A 25,049-nucleotide genomic window follows, 5' to 3' on the forward strand; every position below is an offset into this window, starting at 1 on the left:
ATGTGAATGTGGAGTTTAAATAATTAGTGTGGAATTCACTTGTTGAAGTTGTGTTACCTGTGGTTCCACTTGTAAAGCAAACAATGGACAGGTCCTCAGGTGATGGCGGCTATGTGAGACAAAAATAAAATCAATACAGGTCTTGTTGCCTTAAATATGCAAAACAGCTCAGTATGACAACATACAATAAAAAAGGCCTTGTTGAATTAAATATGCAAAATAGCTAAGCAGGAAAAAAAATAAAATCAATACAGGTCTTGCTGTATTAAATATGCAAACTAGCTAAGCAGAAAACAAAACTAAAACCAATACAGGTCTTGTTGCATTGGAAATGCAAAATAACTAAGCAGAACAAAAAAAATCAATACCGGTCTTGTTGCATTAAATATGCAAAATAGCTAAGGAGGGGAAAATAAAATCAATAGAGGTCTTGTTGCATTAAATATGCAAAATAACTAAGCAGAACAAAAAAAATCAAAACAAGTCTTGTTACATTAAATATGCAAAATAGCAAAGTAGGACAAAATAAATCAATACAGGTCTTGCTGTATTAAATATGCAAAATTACCAAGCATGACAAAATAAAATCAATACAGGTCTTGTTACATTAAATATGCAAAATAGCTAAGTAGGACAAAATAAATCAATACAGGTCTTGCTGTATTAAATATGCAAAATTACCAAGCATGACAAAATAAAATCAATACAGGTCTTGTTGCATTAAATATGCAAAATAGCTAAGTAGGACAAAATAAAATCAATAGAGGTCTTGTTGCATTAAATATGCAAAATAGCTAAGGAGGACAAAATAAAATCAATACAGGTCTTGTTGCATTGAAAATGCAAAATAACTAAGCAGAACAAAAAAAATCAATACAGGTCTTGTTGCATTTAATATGAAAAATAGCTAAGGAGGGGAAAATAAAATCAATAGAGGTCTTGTTGCATTAAATATGCAAAACAGTTAAGCAGAACAAAAAAAATCAGAACAAGTCTTGTTACATTAAATATGCAAAATAGAAAAGTAGGACAAAATAAATCAATACAGGTCTTGCTGTATTAAATATGCAAAATAACTAAGTATGACAAAATAAAATCAATACAGGTCTTGTTGCATTAAATATGCAAAATAGCTAAGTAGGACAGAATAAAATCAAAATAGGTCTTGTTGCATTAAATATGCAAAATAGCTAAGTAGGACAAAATAAAATTAATAGAGGTCTTGTTGCATTAAATATGCAAAATAGCTAAGTAGGAAAAAATAAAATCAATAGAGGTCTTATTGCATTAGACATGCAAAATAGCTAAGTACGACAAAATAAAATCAATACAGGTGTTGTTGCATTGAAAATACAAAATAGTTAAGTAGGAAACAATAAAATCAATAGAGGTCTTGTTGCATAAATATGCAAAATAGCTAAGGAGGACAAATAAAATCAATAGAGGTCTTGTTGCATTAAATGTGCAAAATAGCTAAGTAGGACAAAATAAAATCAATACAGGTCTCGTTACATTGAATATGCAAAATAGCTAAGTAGGACAAAATAAAATCAATACAGGTCTTGTTGCATTAAATATGCAAAATAGCTAAGTAGGACAAAATAAAATCAATAGAGGTCTTGTTGCATTAAATGTGCAAAATAGCTAAGTAGGACAAAATAAAATCAATAGAGGTCTTGTTGCATTAAATATGCAAAATAGCTAAGTAGGACAAAATAAAATCAATACAAGTCTTGTTGCATTGAAATGCAAAATAGCTAAGCAGAACACAAAATCAATACAGGTCTTGTTGTATTAAACATGCAAAATAGCTAAGTAGGACAAAATAAAATCAATACAGGTCTTGTTGCATTAAATATGCAAAATAGCTAAGTAGGACAAAATAAAATCAATAGAGGTCTTGTTGCATTAAATGTGCAAAATAGCTAAGTAGGACAAAATAAAATCAATAGAGGTCTTGTTGCATTAAATATGCAAAATAGCTAAGTAGGACAAAATAAAATCAATACAGGTCTTGTTGCATTAAATATGCAAAATAGCTAAGTAGGAAAAAATAAAATCAATACCGGTCTTGTTGCACTAAATATGCAAAATAGCTAAGTAGGAGAACACAAAATCAATACAAGTCTTGTTATGTTGAATATGCAAAATAGCTAAGTAGGACAAAATTAAATCAATAGAAGTCTTGTTGCCTTAAATATGCAAAATAGCTAAGTAAGACAAAATAAAATCAATACAGGTCTTGTTGCATTAAATATGCAAAATAGCTAAGTAGGAAAAAATAAAATCAATACAGGTCTTGTTGCATTGAATATGCAAAATAGCTAAGTAGGAGAACACAAAATCAATACAAGTCTTGTTATGTTGAATATGCAAAATAGCTAAGTAGGACAAAATTAAATCAATAGAAGTCTTGTTGCCTTAAATATGCAAAATAGCTAAGTAAGACAAGATAAAATCAATATAGGTCTTGTTGCATTAAATATGCAAACTAGCTAAGTAGGATCAAATAAATCAACACATGTATTGCTGTATTAAATATGGAAAATAGCTAAGTAGGATAAAATAAAATCAATAGAGGTCTTCTTGCATTAAATATGCAAAATAGCTAAGTAGGACAAAATAAAATCAATACAGGTGTTGTTGCATTGAAAATGAAAAATTGCTAAGGAGAACAAAAAAAATCAATACAGGTCTCGTTACATTGAATATGAAAAATAGCTAAGTAGGACAAAATAAAATCAATAGAGGTCTTGTTGCATTAAATATGCAAACTAGCTAAGTAGGATAAAATAAATCAACACAGGTATTGCTGTATTAAATATGCAAAATAGCTAAGGAGGACAAAATCAAATCAATACAGGTCTTGTTGCATTAAATATGCAAAATAGCTAAGTAGGACAAAATAAAATCAATAGCGGTCTTGTTGCATTGAAAATGAAAAATAGCTAAGCAGAACAAAAAAAATCAATACAGCTCTCGTTACATTGAATATGCAAAATAACTAAGTAGGACTAAATAAAATCAATATAAGTCTTGTTGCATTAAATATGCTAAATAGCTAAGTAGGACAAAAATAAAATCAATACAGGTCTTGTTGTATTGAATATGCAAAATAGCTAAGAAAGACAAAATAAAATCAACACGTGTTATTGCATTGAAAAAGCAAAATAACTAAGCAGAACACAAAATCAATACAAGTCTTGTTGCATTGAATATGCAAAATAGCTAAGTAGGACAAAATAAAACCAATACAAGTCTTGTTGCATTGAATATGCAAAATAGCTAAGTAGGACAAAATAAAATAAATAAAGGTCTTGTTGCATGAAATATGCAAAATAGCTAAGTAGGACAAAATAAAATCAATACAGGTCTTGTTGCATTGAAAATGTGAAATAGCTAAGCAGAACACAAAATCAATACAGATCTTGTTGTATTGAATATGCAAAATAGCTAAGTAGGACAAAATAAAATCAATAGAAGTCTTGTTGCATTAAATATGCAAAATAGCTAAGTATGACAAAATAAAATCAATAGAGGTCTTGTTGCATTAAATATGCAAAATAGCTAAGGAGGACAAAATAAAATCAATATAGGTCTTGTTGCATTAAATATGCAAAATAGCTAAGGAGGACAAAATAAAATCAATACAGGTCTTGTTGGATTAAATATGGAAAATAGCTAAGTAGGACACAATAAAATCAATACAGGTCTTGTTGCATGAAATATGCAAAATAGCTAAGTATGACAAAATAAAATCAATAGAGGTCTTGTTGCATTAAATATGCAAAATAGCTAAGGAGGACAAAATAAAATCAATAGAGGTCTTGTTGCATTAAATATGCAAAATAGCTAAGGAGGACAAAATAAAATCAATACAGGTCTTGTTGGATTAAATATGGAAAATAGCTAAGTAGGACACAATAAAATCAATACAGGTCTTGTTGCATGAAATATGCAAAATAGCTAAGGAGGACAAAATAAAATCAATACAGGTCTTGTTGGATTAAATATGGAAAATAGCTAAGTAGGACAAAATAAAATCAATAAAGGTCTTGTTGCATGAAATATGCAAAATAGCTAAGTAGGACAAAATAAAATCAATACAGGTCTTGTTGCATTGAAAATGTGAAATAGCTAAGCAGAACACAAAATCAATACAGATCTTGTTGTATTGAATATGCAAAATAGCTAAGTAGGACAAAATAAAATCAATAGAAGTCTTGTTGCATTAAATATGCAAAATAGCTAAATATGACAAAATAAAATCAATAGAGGTCTTGTTGCATTAAATATGCAAAATAGCTAAGGAGGACAAAATAAAATCAATACAGGTCTTGTTGGATTAAATATGGAAAATAGCTAAGTAGGACACAATAAAATCAATACAGGTCTTGTTGCATTGAAAATGCAAATTAGCTAAGCAAAACACAAAATCAATACAGGTCTTGTTGCATTAAATATGCAAAATAGCTAAGTAGGACAGAATAAAATCAAAATATGTCTTCTTGCATTAAATATGTAAAATAGCTAAGTAGGACAAAATACAATCAATAGAAATCTTGTTGCATTAAATATGCAAAATAGCTAAGTAGGACAAAATAAAATCAATAGAAGTCTTGTTACATTAAATATGCAAAATAGCTAAATAGGACAAAATAAAATCAATAAAGGTCTTGTTGCATTGAATATGCAAAATAGCTAAGTATGACAAAATAAAATCAATACAAGTCTTGTTGCATTAAATATGCAAAATAGCTAAGTAGGACAAAATAAAATCAATACAGGTCTTGTTGCATTGAAAATACAAAATAGCTAAGCAGAACACAAAATCAATACAGGTCTTGTTGCATTAAATATGCAAAATAGCTAAGTAGGACAGAAAAAAATCAAAATAGGTCTTGTTGCATTAAATATGCAAAATAGCTACGTAGGACAAAATACAATCAATAGAAGTCTTGTTGCATTAAATATGCAAAATAGCTAAGAAGGACAAAAAAAACAATAGAAGTCTTGTTACATTAAATATGCAAAATAGCTAAGTAGGACAAAATAAAATCAATAGAGGTCTTGTTGCATTAAATATGCAAAATAGCTAAGGAGGACAAAATAAAATCAATACAGGTCTTGTTGCATTGAAAATGCAAAATAACTAAGCAGAACAAAAAAAATCAATACAGGTCTTGTTGCATTTAATATGAAAAATAGCTAAGGAGGGGAAAATAAAATCAATAGAGGTCTTGTTGCATTAAATATGCAAAACAGTTAAGCAGAACAAAAAAAATCAGAACAAGTCTTGTTACATTAAATATGCAAAATAGAAAAGTAGGACAAAATAAATCAATACAGGTCTTGCTGTATTAAATATGCAAAATAACTAAGTATGACAAAATAAAATCAATACAGGTCTTGTTGCATTAAATATGCAAAATAGCTAAGTAGGACAGAATAAAATCAAAATAGGTCTTGTTGCATTAAATATGCAAAATAGCTAAGTAGGACAAAATAAAATTAATAGAGGTCTTGTTGCATTAAATATGCAAAATAGCTAAGTAGGAAAAAATAAAATCAATAGAGGTCTTATTGCATTAGACATGCAAAATAGCTAAGTACGACAAAATAAAATCAATACAGGTGTTGTTGCATTGAAAATACAAAATAGTTAAGTAGGAAACAATAAAATCAATAGAGGTCTTGTTGCATAAATATGCAAAATAGCTAAGGAGGACAAATAAAATCAATAGAGGTCTTGTTGCATTAAATGTGCAAAATAGCTAAGTAGGACAAAATAAAATCAATACAGGTCTCGTTACATTGAATATGCAAAATAGCTAAGTAGGACAAAATAAAATCAATACAGGTCTTGTTGCATTAAATATGCAAAATAGCTAAGTAGGACAAAATAAAATCAATAGAGGTCTTGTTGCATTAAATGTGCAAAATAGCTAAGTAGGACAAAATAAAATCAATAGAGGTCTTGTTGCATTAAATATGCAAAATAGCTAAGTAGGACAAAATAAAATCAATACAAGTCTTGTTGCATTGAAATGCAAAATAGCTAAGCAGAACACAAAATCAATACAGGTCTTATTGTATTAAACATGCAAAATAGCTAAGTAGGACAAAATAAAATCAATACAGGTCTTGTTGCATTAAATATGCAAAATAGCTAAGTAGGACAAAATAAAATCAATAGAGGTCTTGTTGCATTAAATGTGCAAAATAGCTAAGTAGGACAAAATAAAATCAATAGAGGTCTTGTTGCATTAAATATGCAAAATAGCTAAGTAGGACAAAATAAAATCAATACAGGTCTTGTTGCATTAAATATGCAAAATAGCTAAGTAGGAAAAAATAAAATCAATACCGGTCTTGTTGCACTAAATATGCAAAATAGCTAAGTAGGAGAACACAAAATCAATACAAGTCTTGTTATGTTGAATATGCAAAATAGCTAAGTAGGACAAAATTAAATCAATAGAAGTCTTGTTGCCTTAAATATGCAAAATAGCTAAGTAAGACAAAATAAAATCAATACAGGTCTTGTTGCATTAAATATGCAAAATAGCTAAGTAGGAAAAAATAAAATCAATACAGGTCTTGTTGCATTGAATATGCAAAATAGCTAAGTAGGAGAACACAAAATCAATACAAGTCTTGTTATGTTGAATATGCAAAATAGCTAAGTAGGACAAAATTAAATCAATAGAAGTCTTGTTGCCTTAAATATGCAAAATAGCTAAGTAAGACAAGATAAAATCAATATAGGTCTTGTTGCATTAAATATGCAAACTAGCTAAGTAGGATCAAATAAATCAACACATGTATTGCTGTATTAAATATGGAAAATAGCTAAGTAGGATAAAATAAAATCAATAGAGGTCTTCTTGCATTAAATATGCAAAATAGCTAAGTAGGACAAAATAAAATCAATACAGGTGTTGTTGCATTGAAAATGAAAAATTGCTAAGGAGAACAAAAAAAATCAATACAGGTCTCGTTACATTGAATATGAAAAATAGCTAAGTAGGACAAAATAAAATCAATAGAGGTCTTGTTGCATTAAATATGCAAACTAGCTAAGTAGGATAAAATAAATCAACACAGGTATTGCTGTATTAAATATGCAAAATAGCTAAGGAGGACAAAATCAAATCAATACAGGTCTTGTTGCATTAAATATGCAAAATAGCTAAGTAGGACAAAATAAAATCAATAGCGGTCTTGTTGCATTGAAAATGAAAAATAGCTAAGCAGAACAAAAAAAATCAATACAGCTCTCGTTACATTGAATATGCAAAATAACTAAGTAGGACTAAATAAAATCAATATAAGTCTTGTTGCATTAAATATGCTAAATAGCTAAGTAGGACAAAAATAAAATCAATACAGGTCTTGTTGTATTGAATATGCAAAATAGCTAAGAAAGACAAAATAAAATCAACACGTGTTATTGCATTGAAAAAGCAAAATAACTAAGCAGAACACAAAATCAATACAAGTCTTGTTGCATTGAATATGCAAAATAGCTAAGTAGGACAAAATAAAACCAATACAAGTCTTGTTGCATTGAATATGCAAAATAGCTAAGTAGGACAAAATAAAATCAATAAAGGTCTTGTTGCATGAAATATGCAAAATAGCTAAGTAGGACAAAATAAAATCAATACAGGTCTTGTTGCATTGAAAATGTGAAATAGCTAAGCAGAACACAAAATCAATACAGATCTTGTTGTATTGAATATGCAAAATAGCTAAGTAGGACAAAATAAAATCAATAGAAGTCTTGTTGCATTAAATATGCAAAATAGCTAAGTATGACAAAATAAAATCAATAGAGGTCTTGTTGCATTAAATATGCAAAATAGCTAAGGAGGACAAAATAAAATCAATATAGGTCTTGTTGCATTAAATATGCAAAATAGCTAAGGAGGACAAAATAAAATCAATACAGGTCTTGTTGGATTAAATATGGAAAATAGCTAAGTAGGACACAATAAAATCAATACAGGTCTTGTTGCATGAAATATGCAAAATAGCTAAGTATGACAAAATAAAATCAATAGAGGTCTTGTTGCATTAAATATGCAAAATAGCTAAGGAGGACAAAATAAAATCAATAGAGGTCTTGTTGCATTAAATATGCAAAATAGCTAAGGAGGACAAAATAAAATCAATACAGGTCTTGTTGGATTAAATATGGAAAATAGCTAAGTAGGACACAATAAAATCAATACAGGTCTTGTTGCATGAAATATGCAAAATAGCTAAGGAGGACAAAATAAAATCAATACAGGTCTTGTTGGATTAAATATGGAAAATAGCTAAGTAGGACAAAATAAAATCAATAAAGGTCTTGTTGCATGAAATATGCAAAATAGCTAAGTAGGACAAAATAAAATCAATACAGGTCTTGTTGCATTGAAAATGTGAAATAGCTAAGCAGAACACAAAATCAATACAGATCTTGTTGTATTGAATATGCAAAATAGCTAAGTAGGACAAAATAAAATCAATAGAAGTCTTGTTGCATTAAATATGCAAAATAGCTAAATATGACAAAATAAAATCAATAGAGGTCTTGTTGCATTAAATATGCAAAATAGCTAAGGAGGACAAAATAAAATCAATACAGGTCTTGTTGGATTAAATATGGAAAATAGCTAAGTAGGACACAATAAAATCAATACAGGTCTTGTTGCATTGAAAATGCAAATTAGCTAAGCAAAACACAAAATCAATACAGGTCTTGTTGCATTAAATATGCAAAATAGCTAAGTAGGACAGAATAAAATCAAAATATGTCTTCTTGCATTAAATATGTAAAATAGCTAAGTAGGACAAAATACAATCAATAGAAATCTTGTTGCATTAAATATGCAAAATAGCTAAGTAGGACAAAATAAAATCAATAGAAGTCTTGTTACATTAAATATGCAAAATAGCTAAATAGGACAAAATAAAATCAATAAAGGTCTTGTTGCATTGAATATGCAAAATAGCTAAGTATGACAAAATAAAATCAATACAAGTCTTGTTGCATTAAATATGCAAAATAGCTAAGTAGGACAAAATAAAATCAATACAGGTCTTGTTGCATTGAAAATACAAAATAGCTAAGCAGAACACAAAATCAATACAGGTCTTGTTGCATTAAATATGCAAAATAGCTAAGTAGGACAGAAAAAAATCAAAATAGGTCTTGTTGCATTAAATATGCAAAATAGCTACGTAGGACAAAATACAATCAATAGAAGTCTTGTTGCATTAAATATGCAAAATAGCTAAGAAGGACAAAAAAAAACAATAGAAGTCTTGTTACATTAAATATGCAAAATAGCTAAGTATGACAAAATAAAATCAATAGAGGTCTTGTTGCATTAAATATGCAAAATAGCTAAGGAGGACAAAATAAAATCAATAGAGGTCTTGTTGCATTAAATATGCAAAATAGCTAAGGAGGACACAATAAAATCAATACAGGTCTTGTTGCATTGAAAATGCAAATTAGCTAAGCAAAACACAAAATCAATACAGGTCTTGTTGCATTAAATATGCAAAATAGCTAAGTAGGACAGAATAAAATCAAAATATGTCTTGTTGCATTAAATATGTAAAATAGCTAAGTAGGACAAAATACAATCAATAGAAATCTTGTTGCATTAAATATGCAAAATAGCTAAGTAGGACAAAATAAAATCAATAGAAGTCTTGTTACATTAAATATGCAAAATAGCTAAATAGGACAAAATAAAATCAATACAGGTCTTGTTGCATTGAAAATACAAAATAGCTAAGCAGAACACAAAATCAATACAGGTCTTGTTGCATTAAATATGCAAAATAGCTAAGTAGGACAGAAAAAAATCAAAATAGGTCTTGTTGCATTAAATATGCAAAATAGCTACGTAGGACAAAATACAATCTATAGAAGTCTTGTTGCATTAAATATGCAAAATAGCTAAGAAGGACAAAAAAACCAATAGAAGTCTTGTTACATTAAATATGCAAAATAGCTAAGTATGACAAAATAAAATCAATACAGGTCTTGTTGCATTGAAAATGCAAAATAGCTAAGCAGAACAAAAAATCAATACAGGTCTTGTATTGAATATGCAAAATAGCTAAGTAGGCCAAAATAAAATCAATACAGGTCTTGTTGCATTGAAAATGCAAAATAGCTAAGTAGGACAAAATAAAATCAATACAAGTTTTGTTGCGTTAAATATGCAAAATAGCTAAGTAGGACAAAATAAAATCAATAGAGGTCTTGTTGCATTGAATATGCAAAATAGCTAAGTAGGACAAAATAAAATCAATAGAGGTCTTGTTGCATTGAATATGCAAGATAGTACTTACTGCAGGCTGTGTGTGGTGTTCTCTGCCCAGCGCCTGAACAACACACACACACACACACACACACACACACACACACACACACACACACACACACACACACACACACACACACACACACACACAACAATAACACTTATTATTGTTATCTTTGGTAACAAAAGCAAACATCAGTTTGTTGCATCATCTCCTTGTGACGACTCAGCACAAACAAGCAGGAACGCTTGTTGTGGGTGGCTGGAATGTTGTAACACACCTTTTATTTCATGTCAGCACAATTACTTTTCTTATCATCCTTTATTTCCTCCATGGAGGGAAAACCCAACCAGTTTGTTGGGTTTGATCGTCTAACTCGGGCAATGCCACCTGTGCAACAAATCCAGCCGTGAAATTTACTCGCTCTTAAATATTCCAAAGTCAACAGTCGGCTTTATTATAAGAAAATGGAAGAGTTTGGGAACAACAGCAACTCAGCCACCAAGCGGTAGGCCACGTAAACTGACAGAGAGAGGAGAACGCTACATTTCGGACTGCATTGTGCCGAGTGTGAAATTTGGTGGAGGAGGAATTATGATGTGGGGTTGTTTTTTAGGAGTTGGGCTTGGCCCCTTAGTTCCAGTGAAAGGAACTTTGAATGCTCCAGGATACCAAAACATTTTGGACAATTCCATGCTCCCAACCTTGTGGGAACAGTTTGGAGCAGGCCCCTTCCTCTTCCAACATGACTGTGCACCAGTGCACAAAGCAAGGTCCATAGAGACATGGATGTGTGGATGGACTTGACTGGCCTGCACAGAGTCCTGACCTGAACCCGATAGAACACCTTTGGGATGAATTAGAACGGAGACTAAGAGCCAGGCCTTCTTGACCAAACTGTGTGACCTCACCAATGCGCTTTTGGAGGAATGGTGGAAAATTCCTATAAACACACTCCGCAACCTTGTGGACAGCCTTCCCAGAAGAGTTGAAGTTGTAATAGCTGCAAAAGGTGGACTGACATCATATTGAACCCTGGGTTAGGAATGGGATGGCACTTCAAGTTCATATGTGAGTCAAGGCAGGTGGCCAAATACTTTTGGCAATATAGTGTATATATAGATTACACACATGCATATATGTATACATACATACATATATATGTATGTATACATATATATGCCATCCATCCATTTTCTACCGCTTATTCCCTTTTGGGGTCGCGGGGGGCGCTGGAGCCTATCTCAGCTACAATCGGGCGGAAGGCGGGGTACACCCTAGACAAGTCGCCACCTCATCGCAGGGCCAACACAGATAGACAGACAACATTCACACTCACATTCACACACTAGGGCCAATTTAGTGTTGCCAATCAACCTATCCCCAGGTGCATGTTTTTGGAGGTGGGAGGAAGCCGGAGTACCCGGAGGGAACCCACGCAGTCACGGGGGTTCCCTCCGGGTACTCCGGCTTCCTCCCATAAATATATTTATAAATGTATACATACATATATATATACATATATATACAGTATATATATATATATATATATATATATATATATATATATATATATATATATATATATATACACACACATACATACATACATATATATATATACACACGCACACATATATATAAATATATATATATATACATACACACACACACACACACACACACACACACACACACACACACACACACACACACACACACACACACACACATATGTGTATATATATACATATATTGTTATTGTTGACATCTTTTGAGTCGTTGTTGCCATCGTTTTGTTGTTGTTGACAAACACAACATGGTATTATTGCCATCTTTTGTGTTGTTGTTGCCATCGCTTGTGTTGTTTTTGACATTGTTTGTGTGGTTGTTGACAATCCCAACATGGTATTGTTGACATGTTTTGTGTTATTGTTGACAGGATTTGTGTTATTGTTGCCATCGTTTGTGTTGTTGTTGCCATTATTTGTGTGGTGGTTGACAAACACAACATGGTATCATTGCCATCTTTTGTGTTATTGTTGACATCTTCTGTGTTGTTGTTGCCATCGTTTGTGTTGTTGTTGACAAACACAACATGGTATTTTTGCTATCTTGTGTGTTGTTAGTGATGACAAACACACCATGATATTATTGACATCTTTTGTATTGTTGTTGACAAACACAACATGGTATTATTGCCATCTTTTGTTGTTGTTGACATCTTTTGTGTTGTCATTGCCATTGTTTTGTTGACAAACACAACATGGTATTATTGCCATTTTTGTGTTGTTGTTGACAAACACAACATGGAATTATTGCCATTTGTTTGTAATTTTGTTAACAAACAACATTGTATTATTGCCATTGTTTGTGGTGTTGTTGACAATCACACCATGGTCATTTTGCCATCTATTGTGTTATTGTTGACAAGTTTTGGGTTATTGTTGCCACCATTTGTGTTGTTGTTGCCATTGTTTGTGTGGTTGTTGACAAACACAACATAGTATTATTGCCATCTTTTGTGTTGTTGTTGACAAACACAACATGGTATTATTGCCATTTTTGTGTTGTTGTTGACAAACAACATGGAATTATTGCCATTTGTTTGTAATGTTGTTGACAAACAACATTGTATTATTGCCATTGTTTGTGGTGTTGTTGAGAAACACAACATAGTATTATTGCCATCTTTTGTGTTGTTGTTGACAAACACATCATGGTATTATCGCTATCTTGTGTGTTGTTGACAAACACAACATGGTATTATTGCCATGTTTTGTATTGTTGACAAACAACATTGTATTATTTGAAACTTTTGTGTTGTTGTTGACAAACACAACATTGTATTTTTGCCGTCTGTTGTTATTGTTGACATATTTTGTGTTGTTGTTGCCATTGTTTTGTTGTTGCTGACAAGCACAACATGGTATTATTGCCATCTTTTGTGTTGTTGTTAACAAACACAACATGGGGTTATTGCCGTCTTTTGTAATGTTGTTGAAAAACCACAGTGTATTATTGCCATCGTGTGTCTTGCTGTTGCTATTGTTTGTGTTGTTGTTGACAAACACAACACGGTATTATTGCCATGTTTTGTATTGTTTTTGACAAACACAATTGCATTATTGCCATCTTTTGTCATTGTTGACATCTGTTGTGTTGTTGTTGCCTTTGTTTGTGTTGTTGTTGACAAACACAACATGGTATTATTGCCATTTTTTGTTATTGTTGACATCGTTTGTGTTGTTGTTGCCATTGTTTGTGTTGTGGTTGACAAACACAACATGGTATTATTGCCATCTTTTGTTATTGTTGACATAGTTTGTGTTGTTGTTGTTGTTGCCATTGTTTATGTTGTTGTTGACAAACACAACATGGTATTATTGCCATTTTTATGTTGTTGTTGACAAACATAACATTGTAGTATGGCCATCTTATGTGTTACTGTTGACATCTTTTGTGTTGTTGTTTCCATTGTTTGTGTTGTTGTTGAAAAACACAACATGGTATTATTGCCATCTTTTGTATTGTTGACAAACAACATTGTATTTTTGCCATCTTTTGTGTTGTTGTTGACAAACACAACATGGAATTATTGCCATTCGTTTGTAATGTTGTTGACAAACAACATTGCATTATTGCCATTTTTGTGTTGTTGCCATTGTTTGTGTTGTTGTTGACAATCACACCATTGTAATTTTGCCATCTATTGTGTTATTGTTGACATGTTTTGTGTTATTGTTGCCATCGTTTGTGTTGTTGTTGCCACTGTTTTGTTGTTGTTGACGAGCACAACATGGTATAATTGCCATATTTTGTGTTGTTGGTGACAAACACAATATGGTATTATTGCCATATTTTGTGTTGTTGTTGACAAACACAACATGGTATCATTGCCATATTTTATGTTGTTGTTGACAAACATAACATTGTAGTAAGGCCATCTTATGTGTTACTGTTGACATCTTTTGTGTTGTTGTTGCCATTGTTTGTGTTGTTGTTGACAAACACAACACGGTGTTATTGCCATCTTTTGTATTGTTGACAAACAACATGGTATTATTGCCATCTTTTGTATTGTTTTTGACAAACATAACATTGTAGTAAGGCCATCTTATGTGTTACTGTTGACATATTTTGTGTTGTTGTTGCCATTGTTTGTGTGGTTGTTGACAAACACAACATGGTTTTATTGCCATCTTTTGTGTTGTGGTTGCCATTGTTTGTGTTGTTGTTGACAAACACAACATGGTATTATCGCTATCTTTTGTATTGTTGACAAACAACATTGTATTATTGCCAACTTTTGTGTTGTTGTTGTTGACAAACACAACATGGTATTACTGCCATTTTTTGTGTTGTTGTTGACAAACAACATGGTATTATCGCTATCTTGTGTGTTAATGACAAACACAACATGGTATTATTGCCATCTTTTGTGTTGTTGTTGACAAACACAACATGGAATTATTGCCATTTGTTTGTAATGTTGTTGACAAACAACATTGTAATATTGCCATATTTTGTGTTGTTGCCATTGTTTGTGTCGTTGTTGACAATCACACCATGGTTATTTTGTCATCTATTGTGTTATTGTTGACATGTTTTGTGTTATTGTTGCCATCGTTTGTGTTGTTGTTGCCATTGTTTTGTTGTTGTTGACAAGCACAACATGGTATAATTGCCATCTTTTGTGTTGTTGTTGACAAACACAACATGGTATTATTGCCATCTTTTGTGTTGTTGACAAACACAACATAGAATTATTGCCATCTTTTGTGTTGTTGTTGACAAACACAACATGGTATTATCGCTATCTTGTGTGTTGTTGATGTTGACAGACACAACATGGTATTATCGCTATCTTGTGTGTTGTTGATGTTGACAGACACAACATGGTATTATTAGCATTGTTTGTATTGTTAAACACAACATGGTATTATTGGCATTTTTTGTGATGTTGTTGACAAACACAACATAGTATTATTGCCCTATTTTGTGTTGTTGTTGACAAACACAACATAGTATTATTGCCATCATTTGTGTTGTTGTTGACAAACACAACATGGTATTATCGCTATCTTGTGTGTTGTTGATGTTGACAAACACAACATGGTATTACTGCCATCTTTTGTGATGTTGTTGACAAACACAACATAGTTTTATTGCCATCTTTTGTGTTGTTGTTGACAAACACAACATAGTATTACTGCCATCTTTTGTGTTGTTGTTGACAAACACAACATGGTATTATCACTATATTGTGTGTTGTTGATGTTGACAAACACAACATGGTATTACTGCCATCTTTTGTATTGTTGACAAACTCCATTGTATTATTGCCAACGTTTGTGTTGTTGGCAAACACAGCATGGAATTATTGCCATTCGTTTGTAATGTTGTTGACGAACAACATTGTATTATTGCCATCTTTTGTGTTGTTGTTGACAAACACAACATGGAATTATTGCCATTCGTTTGTAATGTTGTTGACGAACAACATTGTATTATTGCCATATTTTGTGTTGTTGCCATTGTTTGTGTTGTTGGTGACAATCACACCATGGTAATTTTGCCATCTATTGTGTTATTGTTGCCATCGTTTGTGTTATTGTTGCCATCGTTTGTGTTGTTGTTGCCACTGTTTTGTTGTTGTTGACGAGCACAACATGGTATAATTGCCATCTTTTGTGTTGTTGTTGACAAACACAACATGGTATTATTGCCATCTTTTGTGTTGTTGTTGACAAACACCACATGGTATCATTGCCATCTTTTGTGTTGATATTGACAAACACCACATGGGGTTATTGCCGTCTTTTGTAATGTTGTTGACAAACCACAGTGTATTTTTGTTATCTTGTGTCTTGCTGTTGCTATTGTTTGTGTTGTTGTTGACAAACACAACACTGTATTATTGCCGTGTTTTGGATTGTTTTGACAAATACAATTGCATTATTGCCATCTTTTGTCATTGTTGACATCTTTTGTGTTGTTGTTGCCATTGTTTGTGTTGTTGTTGACAAACACAACATGGTATTATTGCCATCTTTTGTTATTGTTGACATTGTTTGTGTTGTTGTTGCCATTGTTTGTGTTGTTGTTGACAAACACAACATGGTATTATTGCCATCTTTTATGTTGTTGTTGACAAACATAACATTGTAGTAAAGCCATCTTATGTGTTACTGTTGACATCTTTTGTGTTGTTGACAAACATAACATAGTATCATTGGCATTTTTTGTGTTGTTGTTGACAAACACAACATGGTATTATTGCAATCTTTTGTATTGTTGACAAACAACATTGTATTATTGCCAACTTTTGTGTTGTTGGTGACAAACACAACATGGTATTATTGCCATCTTTTGTGTTGTTGTTGACAAACAACATAGCATTATTTCCATTCGTTTGTAATGTTGTTGACAAACAACATTGTATTATTGCCATATTTTGTGTTGTTGCCATTGTTTGTGTTGTTGTTGACAATCACACCATGCTAATTTTGCCATCTATTGTGTTATTGTTGACACGTTTTGTGTTATTGTTGCCATTGTTTGTGTGGTTGTTGACAAACACAACATGGTATTATTGCCATCTTTTGTGTTTTTGTTGCCATCGTTTGTGTTGTTGACAAAGATAACATAGTATTATTGCCATCTTTTGTGTTGTTGTTGACAAAAACAACATGGTATTATCGCTATCTTGTGTGTTGTTGATGTTGACAAACACAACATGGTATTACTGCCATCTTTTGTATTGTTGACAAACAACATTGTATTATTGCCAACGTTTGTGTTGTTGACAAACACAACATGGTATTATTGCCATCTTTTGTGTTGTTGTTGACAAACACAACATGGAATTATTGCCATTCGTTTGTAATGTTGTTGACAAACAACATTGTATTATTGCCATATTTTGTGTTGTTGCCATTGTTTGTGTTGTTGGTGACAATCACACCATGGTAATTTTGCCATCTATTGTGTTATTGTTGACATGTTTTGTGTTATTGTTGCCATCGTTTGTGTTGTTGATGCCACTGTTTTGTTGTTGTTGACAAGCACAACTTGGCATCATTGCCATCTTTTGTGTTGTTGTTGACAAACACAACATGGTATCATTGCAACCTTTTGTGTTGTTGTTGACAAACACCACATGGGGTTATTGCCGTCTTTTGTAATGTTGTTGACAAACCACAGTGTATTATTGTTATCTTGTGTCTTGCTGTTGCTATTGTTTGTGTTGTTGTTGACAAACACAACATGGTATTATTGCCATCTTTTGTATTGTTTTTGACAAACACCATTGTATTATTGCCATCTTGTGTGTTGTTGTTGACAAAACACAACATGGTATTATTGCTATCTTTTGTTATTGTTGACATCATTTGTGTTGTTGTTCCCATTGTTTGTGTTGTTGTTGACAAACACAACATGGTATTATTGCCATCTTTTGTGTTATTATTGCCATCTTCCGTGTTGTTGTGGCCATCGCTTGTGTTGTTTTTGACATGGTTTGTGTGGTTTGTTGACAATCACAACATGGTAATACTGCCATTGCGGGTGTTGTTGACACGATGGTTGCTTACCTCCACTTCCTGCAGGGCCTGCACGTGGACGCCGCAGCCCAGGCCACGCTCCACCAGGGCGGCGTCCGAGGGCTCCATGAGGACGATGCGGCGCAGGCGAGGGGTCTCTGCACGCTCCACGTTAGCCAGCAGCACTTGGGCCTTGTCCACCTTGTCGCAGATGACGGTGGAGATGTCGGCTGGCGGGGCGCACAAACACGGCGTGAGCGCGGGAATGTTAACCTTGCTGACCTTGGCGAGGACGCCTGACGGTCTTGCCTGTGTTGATGATGAACCGTATGGCGTCTGCACCCAGCGTGTCGTACAGCGGCACCACCACCATGGAGTAGGTGTAGCACGCCAGCTCCGAGATGATCCACTGCAGAAAAACAGTAGTCGTGTCACATAGTGGATCTTTGACTAGCTTTGATACAGAAAGTCCTTAAAAACATGCAGATAAGTCATGTTATATATATAGAGAGGATCTTTGACTAGCATGTTGGCAGTAGGTCCTTAAAAGCAGCAGAGTAGTCGTGTCACATAGAGGATCTTTGACTAGCTTTGTTACAGAAAGTCCTTAAAAACATGCGGATAAATCATGTTATATATAGAGAGGATCTTTGACTAGCATGTTGGCAGTAGGTCCTTAAAAGCAGCAGAGTAGTCGTGTCAAATAGAGGATCTTTGACTAGCATTGCTGCAGAAGGTCTTTAAAACCAGCAGAGTAGTCGTGTCACATAGAGGATCTTTGGCTAGCATTGTTGCAGAAGAACCTTAAAAAAATGCGAATAAGTCACGTCATAGAGAGGATGTTTGACTAGCATGTTGGCAGTAGGTCCTTAAAAGCAGCAGAGTAGTCGTGTCACATAGAGGATCTTTGACTAGCTTTGTTACAGAAAGTCCTTAAAAACATGCGGATAAATCATGTTATATATAGAGAGGATCTTTGACTAGCATGTTGGCAGTAGGTCCTTAAAAGCAGCAGAGTAGTCGTGTCAAATAGAGGATCTTTGACTAGCATTGCTGCAGAAGGTCTTTAAAACCAGCAGAGTAGTCGTGTCACATAGAGGATCTTTGGCTAGCATTGTTGCAGAAGAACCTTAAAAAAATGCGAATAAGTCACGTCATAGAGAGGATGTTTGACTAGCATGTTGGCAGTAGGTCCTTAAAAACAGCAGATTAGTCGCGTCATAGAAGATCATAGTAGGTCCTTAAAAACAGCAGAGTAGTCATGTCATATAGAGGATATTTGATTAGTATGTTGGCAGTAGGTCCTTAAAAACAGCAGAGTAGTCATGTCATATAGAGGATCTTTGATTAGCATTTTGGCAGTAGGTCCTTAAATACAGCAGAGTTGTTGTGTCATATAGAGGATCTTTGACTAGCATTGTTGCAGAAGGTCCTTAAAAACATGCGGATAAGTCATGTCATATAGAGGATCTTTGACTAGCATGTTGGCAGTAGGTCCTTAAAAACAGCAGATTAGTCGTGTCATATACAGGATCTTTGACTAGCATGTTGGCAGTAGGTCCTTAAAAACAGCAGATTAGTTGCGTCATAGAAGATCATAGTAGGTCCTTAAAAACAGCAGAGTAGTCATGTCATATAGAGGATCTTTGATTAGCATGTTGGCAGTAGGTCCTTAAAAACAGCAGAGTAGTTGTGTCGTATAGAGGATCTTTGACGAGCATTGTTGCAGAAGGTCCTTAAAAACATGCGGATAAGTCATGTCATATAGAGGATCTTTGACTAGCATGTTGGCAGTAGGTCCTTAAAAACAGCAGAGTAGTCGTGTCACATAGAGGATCTTTGGCTAGCATTGCTGCAGAAGGTTCTTAAAAACATGAGGATAAGTAGAGAATCTTTGACTAGCATGTTGGCAGTAGGTCCTTAAAAACAGCAGATTAATTGTGCCATATAAAGGATCTTTGACAAGCATGTTGGCAGTAGGTCCTTAAAAACAGCAGAGTAGTCATGTCACATAGAGGATCTTTGACTAGCATTGTTGCAGTAAGTCCTTAAAACCAACAGAGTAGTCGTGTCACATAGAGGATCTTTAGCTAGCATTGCTGCAGAAGATCCTTAAAAACATGAGGATAAGTCATGTCATAGGGAGGATCTTTGACTAGCATTATTGCAGTGGGTCCTTAAAACCAACAGAGTAGTTGTGTCACATAGAAGATCTTTGACTAGCATTGCTGCAGAAGGTCCTTAAAACCAGCAAAGTAGTCATGTCACATAGAGGATCTTTGGCTAACATGGTTGCAGAAGGTCCTTAAAAACATGCGGATAAGTCATGTCAAAGAGAGGATCTTTGACAAGCATGTTGGCAGTAGGTCCTTAAAAACAGCAGATTAATCATGTCACATACAGGATCTTTGACAAGCATGTTGGCAGTCAGTCCTTAAAAACAGCAGAGTAGTCATGTCATATAGAAGATCTTTTACTAGCATGTTGGCAGTAGGTCCTTAAAACCAGCAGAGTAGTCGTGTCACATAGAGGATCTTTGGCTAGCATTGTTGCAGAAGAACCTTAAAAAAATGCGAATAAGTCATGTCATAGAGAGGATCTTTGACTAGCATGTTGGCAGTAGGTCCTTAAAAACAGCAGATTAGTCGCGTCATAGAAGATCATAGTAGGTCCTTAAAAACAGCAGAGTAGTCATGTCATATAGAGGATCTTTGATTAGTATGTTGGCAGTAGGTCCTTAAAAACAGCAGAGTAGTCATGTCATATAGAGGATCTTTGATTAGCATGTTGGCAGTAGGTCCTTAAAAACAGCAGAGTTGTTGTGTCATATAGAGGATCTTTGACTAGCATTGTTGCAGAAGGTCCTTAAAAACATGCGGATAAGTCATGTCATATAGAGGATCTTTTACTAGCATGTTGGCAGTAGGTCCTTAAAAACAGCAGAATAGTCGTGTCACATAGAGGATCTTTGGCTAGCATTGTTGCAGTGGGTCCTTAAAAACATGTGGATTAGTTATGTTATAGAGAGGATCTTTGACTAGCGTTGTTGCAGTGGGTCCTTAACACCAGCAGAGTAGTCGTGTCACATAGAGGATCTTTGGCTAGCATTGTTGCAGAAGAACCTTAAAAAAATGCGAATAAGTCATGTCATAGAGAGGATCTTTGACTAGCATGTTGGCAATAGGTCCTAAAAAACAGCTGATTAGTCGTGTCACATAAAAGTTCTTTGACAAGCATGTTGGCAGTAAGTCCTTAAAAACAGCAGATTAGTTGTGTGATATAAATGATCTTTGACTAGCATGTTGACAGTAGGTCCTTAAAAACAGTGGAGGAATCGTGCCATATAGAGGATCTTTTACTAGCATGTTGGCAGTAGGTCCTTAAAAACAGCAGAATAGTCGTGTCACATCGAGGATCTTTGGCTAGCATTGTTGCAGTGGGTCCTTAAAAACATGTGGATAAGTTATGTTATAGAGAGGATCTTTGACTAGCATTGTTGCAGTGGGTCCTTAACACCAGCAGAGTAGTCGTGTCACATAGAGGATCTTTGGCTAGCATTGTTGCAGAAGAACCTTAAAAAAATGCGAATAAGTCATGTCATAGAGAGGATCTTTGACTAGCATGTTGGCAGTAGGTCTTTAAAAACAGCAGATTAGTCTTGTCATATACAGGATCTTTGACTAGCATGTTGGCAGTAGGTCCTTAAAACCAGCGGAGTAGTTGTGTCATATAGAGGATCTTTGACTAGCATGTTGGCAGTAGGTCCTTAAAAACAGCAGAATAGTCGTGTCACATAGAGGATCTTTGGCTAGCATTGTTGCAGTGGGTCCTTAAAAACATGTGGATAAGTCATGTTATAGAGAGGATCTTTGACTAGCATTGTTGCAGTGGGTCCTTACAACCAACAGAGTAGTCGTGTCACATAGAGGATCTTTGGCAAGCATTGTTGCAGAAGGTCCTTGAAAACATGCGGATAAGTCATGTCAAACAGAGGATCTTTGACAAGCATGTTGGCAGTATGTCTTTAAAAACAGCAGATTAGTCGTGTCATATACAGGATCTTTGACTAGCTTTGTTACAGAAAGTCCTTAAAAACATGCAATAGAGAGGCTCTTTGACTAGCATGTTGGCAGTAGGTCCTTAAAAACAGCAGAGTAGTCGTGTCACATAGAGGATCTTTGGCTAGCATTGTTGCAGAAGGTCCTTGAAAACATGCGGATAAGTCATGTCAAAGAGAGGATCTTTGACAAGCATGTTGGCAGTAGGTCTTTAAAAACAGCAGATTAGTCGTGTCATATACATGATCTTTGACTAGCATGTTGGCAGTAGGTCCTTAAAAACAGCAGAGTAGTCGTGTCACATAAAGGATCTTTGACAAGCATGTTGGCAGTAGGTCCCTAAAAACAGCAGATTAGTCATGTCATTTAAAGGATCTTTGACTAGCATATTGGCAGTATTAGTCCTGTCATATAGAGGAACTTTGACTGGCATGTTGGCAGTAGGTCCTTAAAAACAGCAGAGTAGTTGTGTCATATAGAGGATCTTTGGCTAGCATTGTTGCAGAAGGTCCTTAAAAAAATGCGAATAAGTCATGTCATAGAGAGGGGATCTTTGACAAGCGTGTTGGCAGTAGGTCCTTAAAAACAGCAGAGTAGTCGTGTCACATAAATGATCTTTGACAAGCATGTTGGCAGTAAGTCCTTAAAAACAGCTGATTAGTCATGTCATATAGAGGATCTTTGACGAGCATGTTGGCAGTAAATCCTTAAAAACAGCAGATTAGTCGTGTCATATACAGGATCTTTGACTAGCATGTTGGCAGTAGGAATTTAAAACCAGCCGATTAGTCACGTCATAGAAGATCTTTAACTAGCATGTTGGCAGTAAGTCCTAAAAACAGCAAATTAGTCGTGTCATATAAAGGATCTTTGACTAACATGTTGGCAGTAGGTCCTTAAAAACAGCAGAGTGCTAAACCTGCAAGGTACACAGTGTTTAATATATTTATCTTAAATTATCTTTTATGCCAGTTCAGAATAACGTGAATCCTACTAAGTATCCTACTAATGGGGATGCTAATGCTAATGCTAAAGCTAACATGATTAAAAAGAGCGATTGTCACCTCTGGTCGGTTCTGAGCGAACACCCCGATGAACTGTTCCGGGTTGGGCTGGCAGCCCTGGTGCAGCAGACCCGAGCCCAGATGCTCAGCCCGGGAGATCACCTACAAGGCGGGAACATTCAACAGACACAATAAAAAAGTGGAATAAAAAAGAGCAAAAAAATGCAATGTTGAGTATATTAACACAAAGCTGCCATGCAGGCTGTTTTTTTCTTTCATAATAATGAATCAAAATCAATGTTGTTATGAATAATTGACCTATTTATGGCTCTTATTATTTCACATCAAATATTCCACTTTGAAATATTGTTTTGGGGAAACATTGCATATTTTTGTGTTTGCCATACAAAAACAAAACTTTTGCTGGCAAAAACAAAAACATCAAAAAAATAATAAAAACTTGATGTATAGATCTGAAGTTGATGTAGAAATGTAAGTGTTGAAAGTAAAAAAATAAATAAATAAATGTATGACCTTTTTTTTAATAACAATTTTTAGGGGGTTAAAAAAATTGTCATTACTCAAAAAATAAAATCAATGTTTTTTTTTTAATGAATTATTGACCTATTTAAGGCTCCAATTACTTCACAGCAAATATTCCACTTTGAACATTTTTTGGGGGTGGGGAAATATTGCATATTTTTTTGTGTTTGCCATAAAAAAATATAAAGTTAGGGTTAACTCTAACGTACACCATTTTTATGACATTTAGGGCATGAAACAAACACACAAAATTGACATTAAAAGAATAATAAAAAGTTATAATCAGCGGCTATATCTGCAGTTAAAGAGTTGAGCACTAAAAAGTGAAACAAAAATAATAATGTATCACTTTAATTTTTACACTTTTATGATCCCTGAGAATTGTAGTGGGATTAAAAAAACAACAACTTTCTTTTCTCAAAAAAAATAACAATTAATGTTGGTATGATTTATTGACATATTTTAGGCTGCATCAAGTATTCCACTTTTGGGGGAAAATATTGCATATTTTCGTGTTTTTGTTCTTTAACAAAAAGGGCATAAAACATTTTTTTTTTTTTTAAATCTAACTTTATATCAACAGATAGATCTGCTGTTGATCTAGAGATTTAAGCGTTGACAAAAAAGTTAATTAAGATGACTTTTTAAAAATATTTTTATGATTGAGAACCTTCCAGGTCCCCAGGACCAATCTTGAGGGGAGTCTTTTGTATTGTTGTTTACAAACACAATTGTATTATTGCCATCTTTTGTGTTGTTGCCATTGTTTTGTTGTTGTTAACCAACACAACATGGTATTATTGCCATCTTTTGTGTTGTTGTTGTAGTTGACAAACACAACATGGAATTATTGCCATTTGTTTGTAATGTTGTTGACAAACAACATTGTATTATTGCCATCTTTTGTGTTGTTGTTGACAAACACAACATGGTATTATTGCCATTTGTTTGTAATGTTGTTGACAAACAACATTGTATTATTGCCATGTTTTGTGTTGTTGTTGACATGGTATTATCACCATCTTTTGTTATTGTTGATATCTTTTGTGTTGTTGCTGCCATTGTTTTGTTGTTGTTAACAAACACAACATGGAATTATTGAAATATTTTGTGTTGTTGTTGACAAACACAAACATGGAATTATTGCCATTTGTTTATAATGTTGTTGACAAACAACATTGTATTATTGCCATCTTTTCTGTTGTTGTTGACAAACTCAACATGGTATTATTGCTATCTTTTGTATTGTTGTTGACAAACACAATTGTATTATTGCTATCTTTTGTGTTGTTGTTGACAAACACAATATGGTATTATTGCCATCTTTTGTTATTGTTAACATCTTTTGTGTTGTTGATGCCAATGTTTTGTTATTGTTGACAAACATAACATGATATTATTGCCATATTTTGTATTGTTGATGACAAACACAACATAATATTATTTCCATCTTTTGTGTTGTTGTTGACATCTCTAGTGTTGCTGTTGCCATTGTGTTGTTGACAAACAAAATTGTATTATTGCCATTTTTTGTGTTGTTGTTGACAAACACAACATGGTATTATTGC

The 25,049-nt window shown here is 33.6% G+C and overlaps 1 protein-coding gene across 1 annotated transcript in view; it reads right to left on the reverse strand.

The window, feature by feature from the left end:
• The window catches only part of acsl6 (acyl-CoA synthetase long chain family member 6), a 94,553-nt gene that overhangs the window by 38,735 nt on the left and 30,769 nt on the right, over window positions 1-25,049 (reverse strand). The window contains exons 5-9 of the mRNA XM_061934243.1: window positions 22,999-23,100; window positions 18,186-18,285; window positions 17,928-18,106; window positions 10,360-10,392; window positions 58-109 (exon numbers count right to left, since the gene is read on the reverse strand). Of these exons, the coding sequence (XP_061790227.1) occupies window positions 58-109; window positions 10,360-10,392; window positions 17,928-18,106; window positions 18,186-18,285; window positions 22,999-23,100 (466 nt within the window). The remainder of the gene's footprint in view (window positions 1-57; window positions 110-10,359; window positions 10,393-17,927; window positions 18,107-18,185; window positions 18,286-22,998; window positions 23,101-25,049) is intronic.

The sequence above is a fragment of the Nerophis lumbriciformis genome, linkage group LG03 (assembly GCF_033978685.3).
Source record: "Nerophis lumbriciformis linkage group LG03, RoL_Nlum_v2.1, whole genome shotgun sequence".
In the NCBI taxonomy this organism is placed as follows: Eukaryota; Metazoa; Chordata; class Actinopteri; order Syngnathiformes; family Syngnathidae; genus Nerophis; species Nerophis lumbriciformis.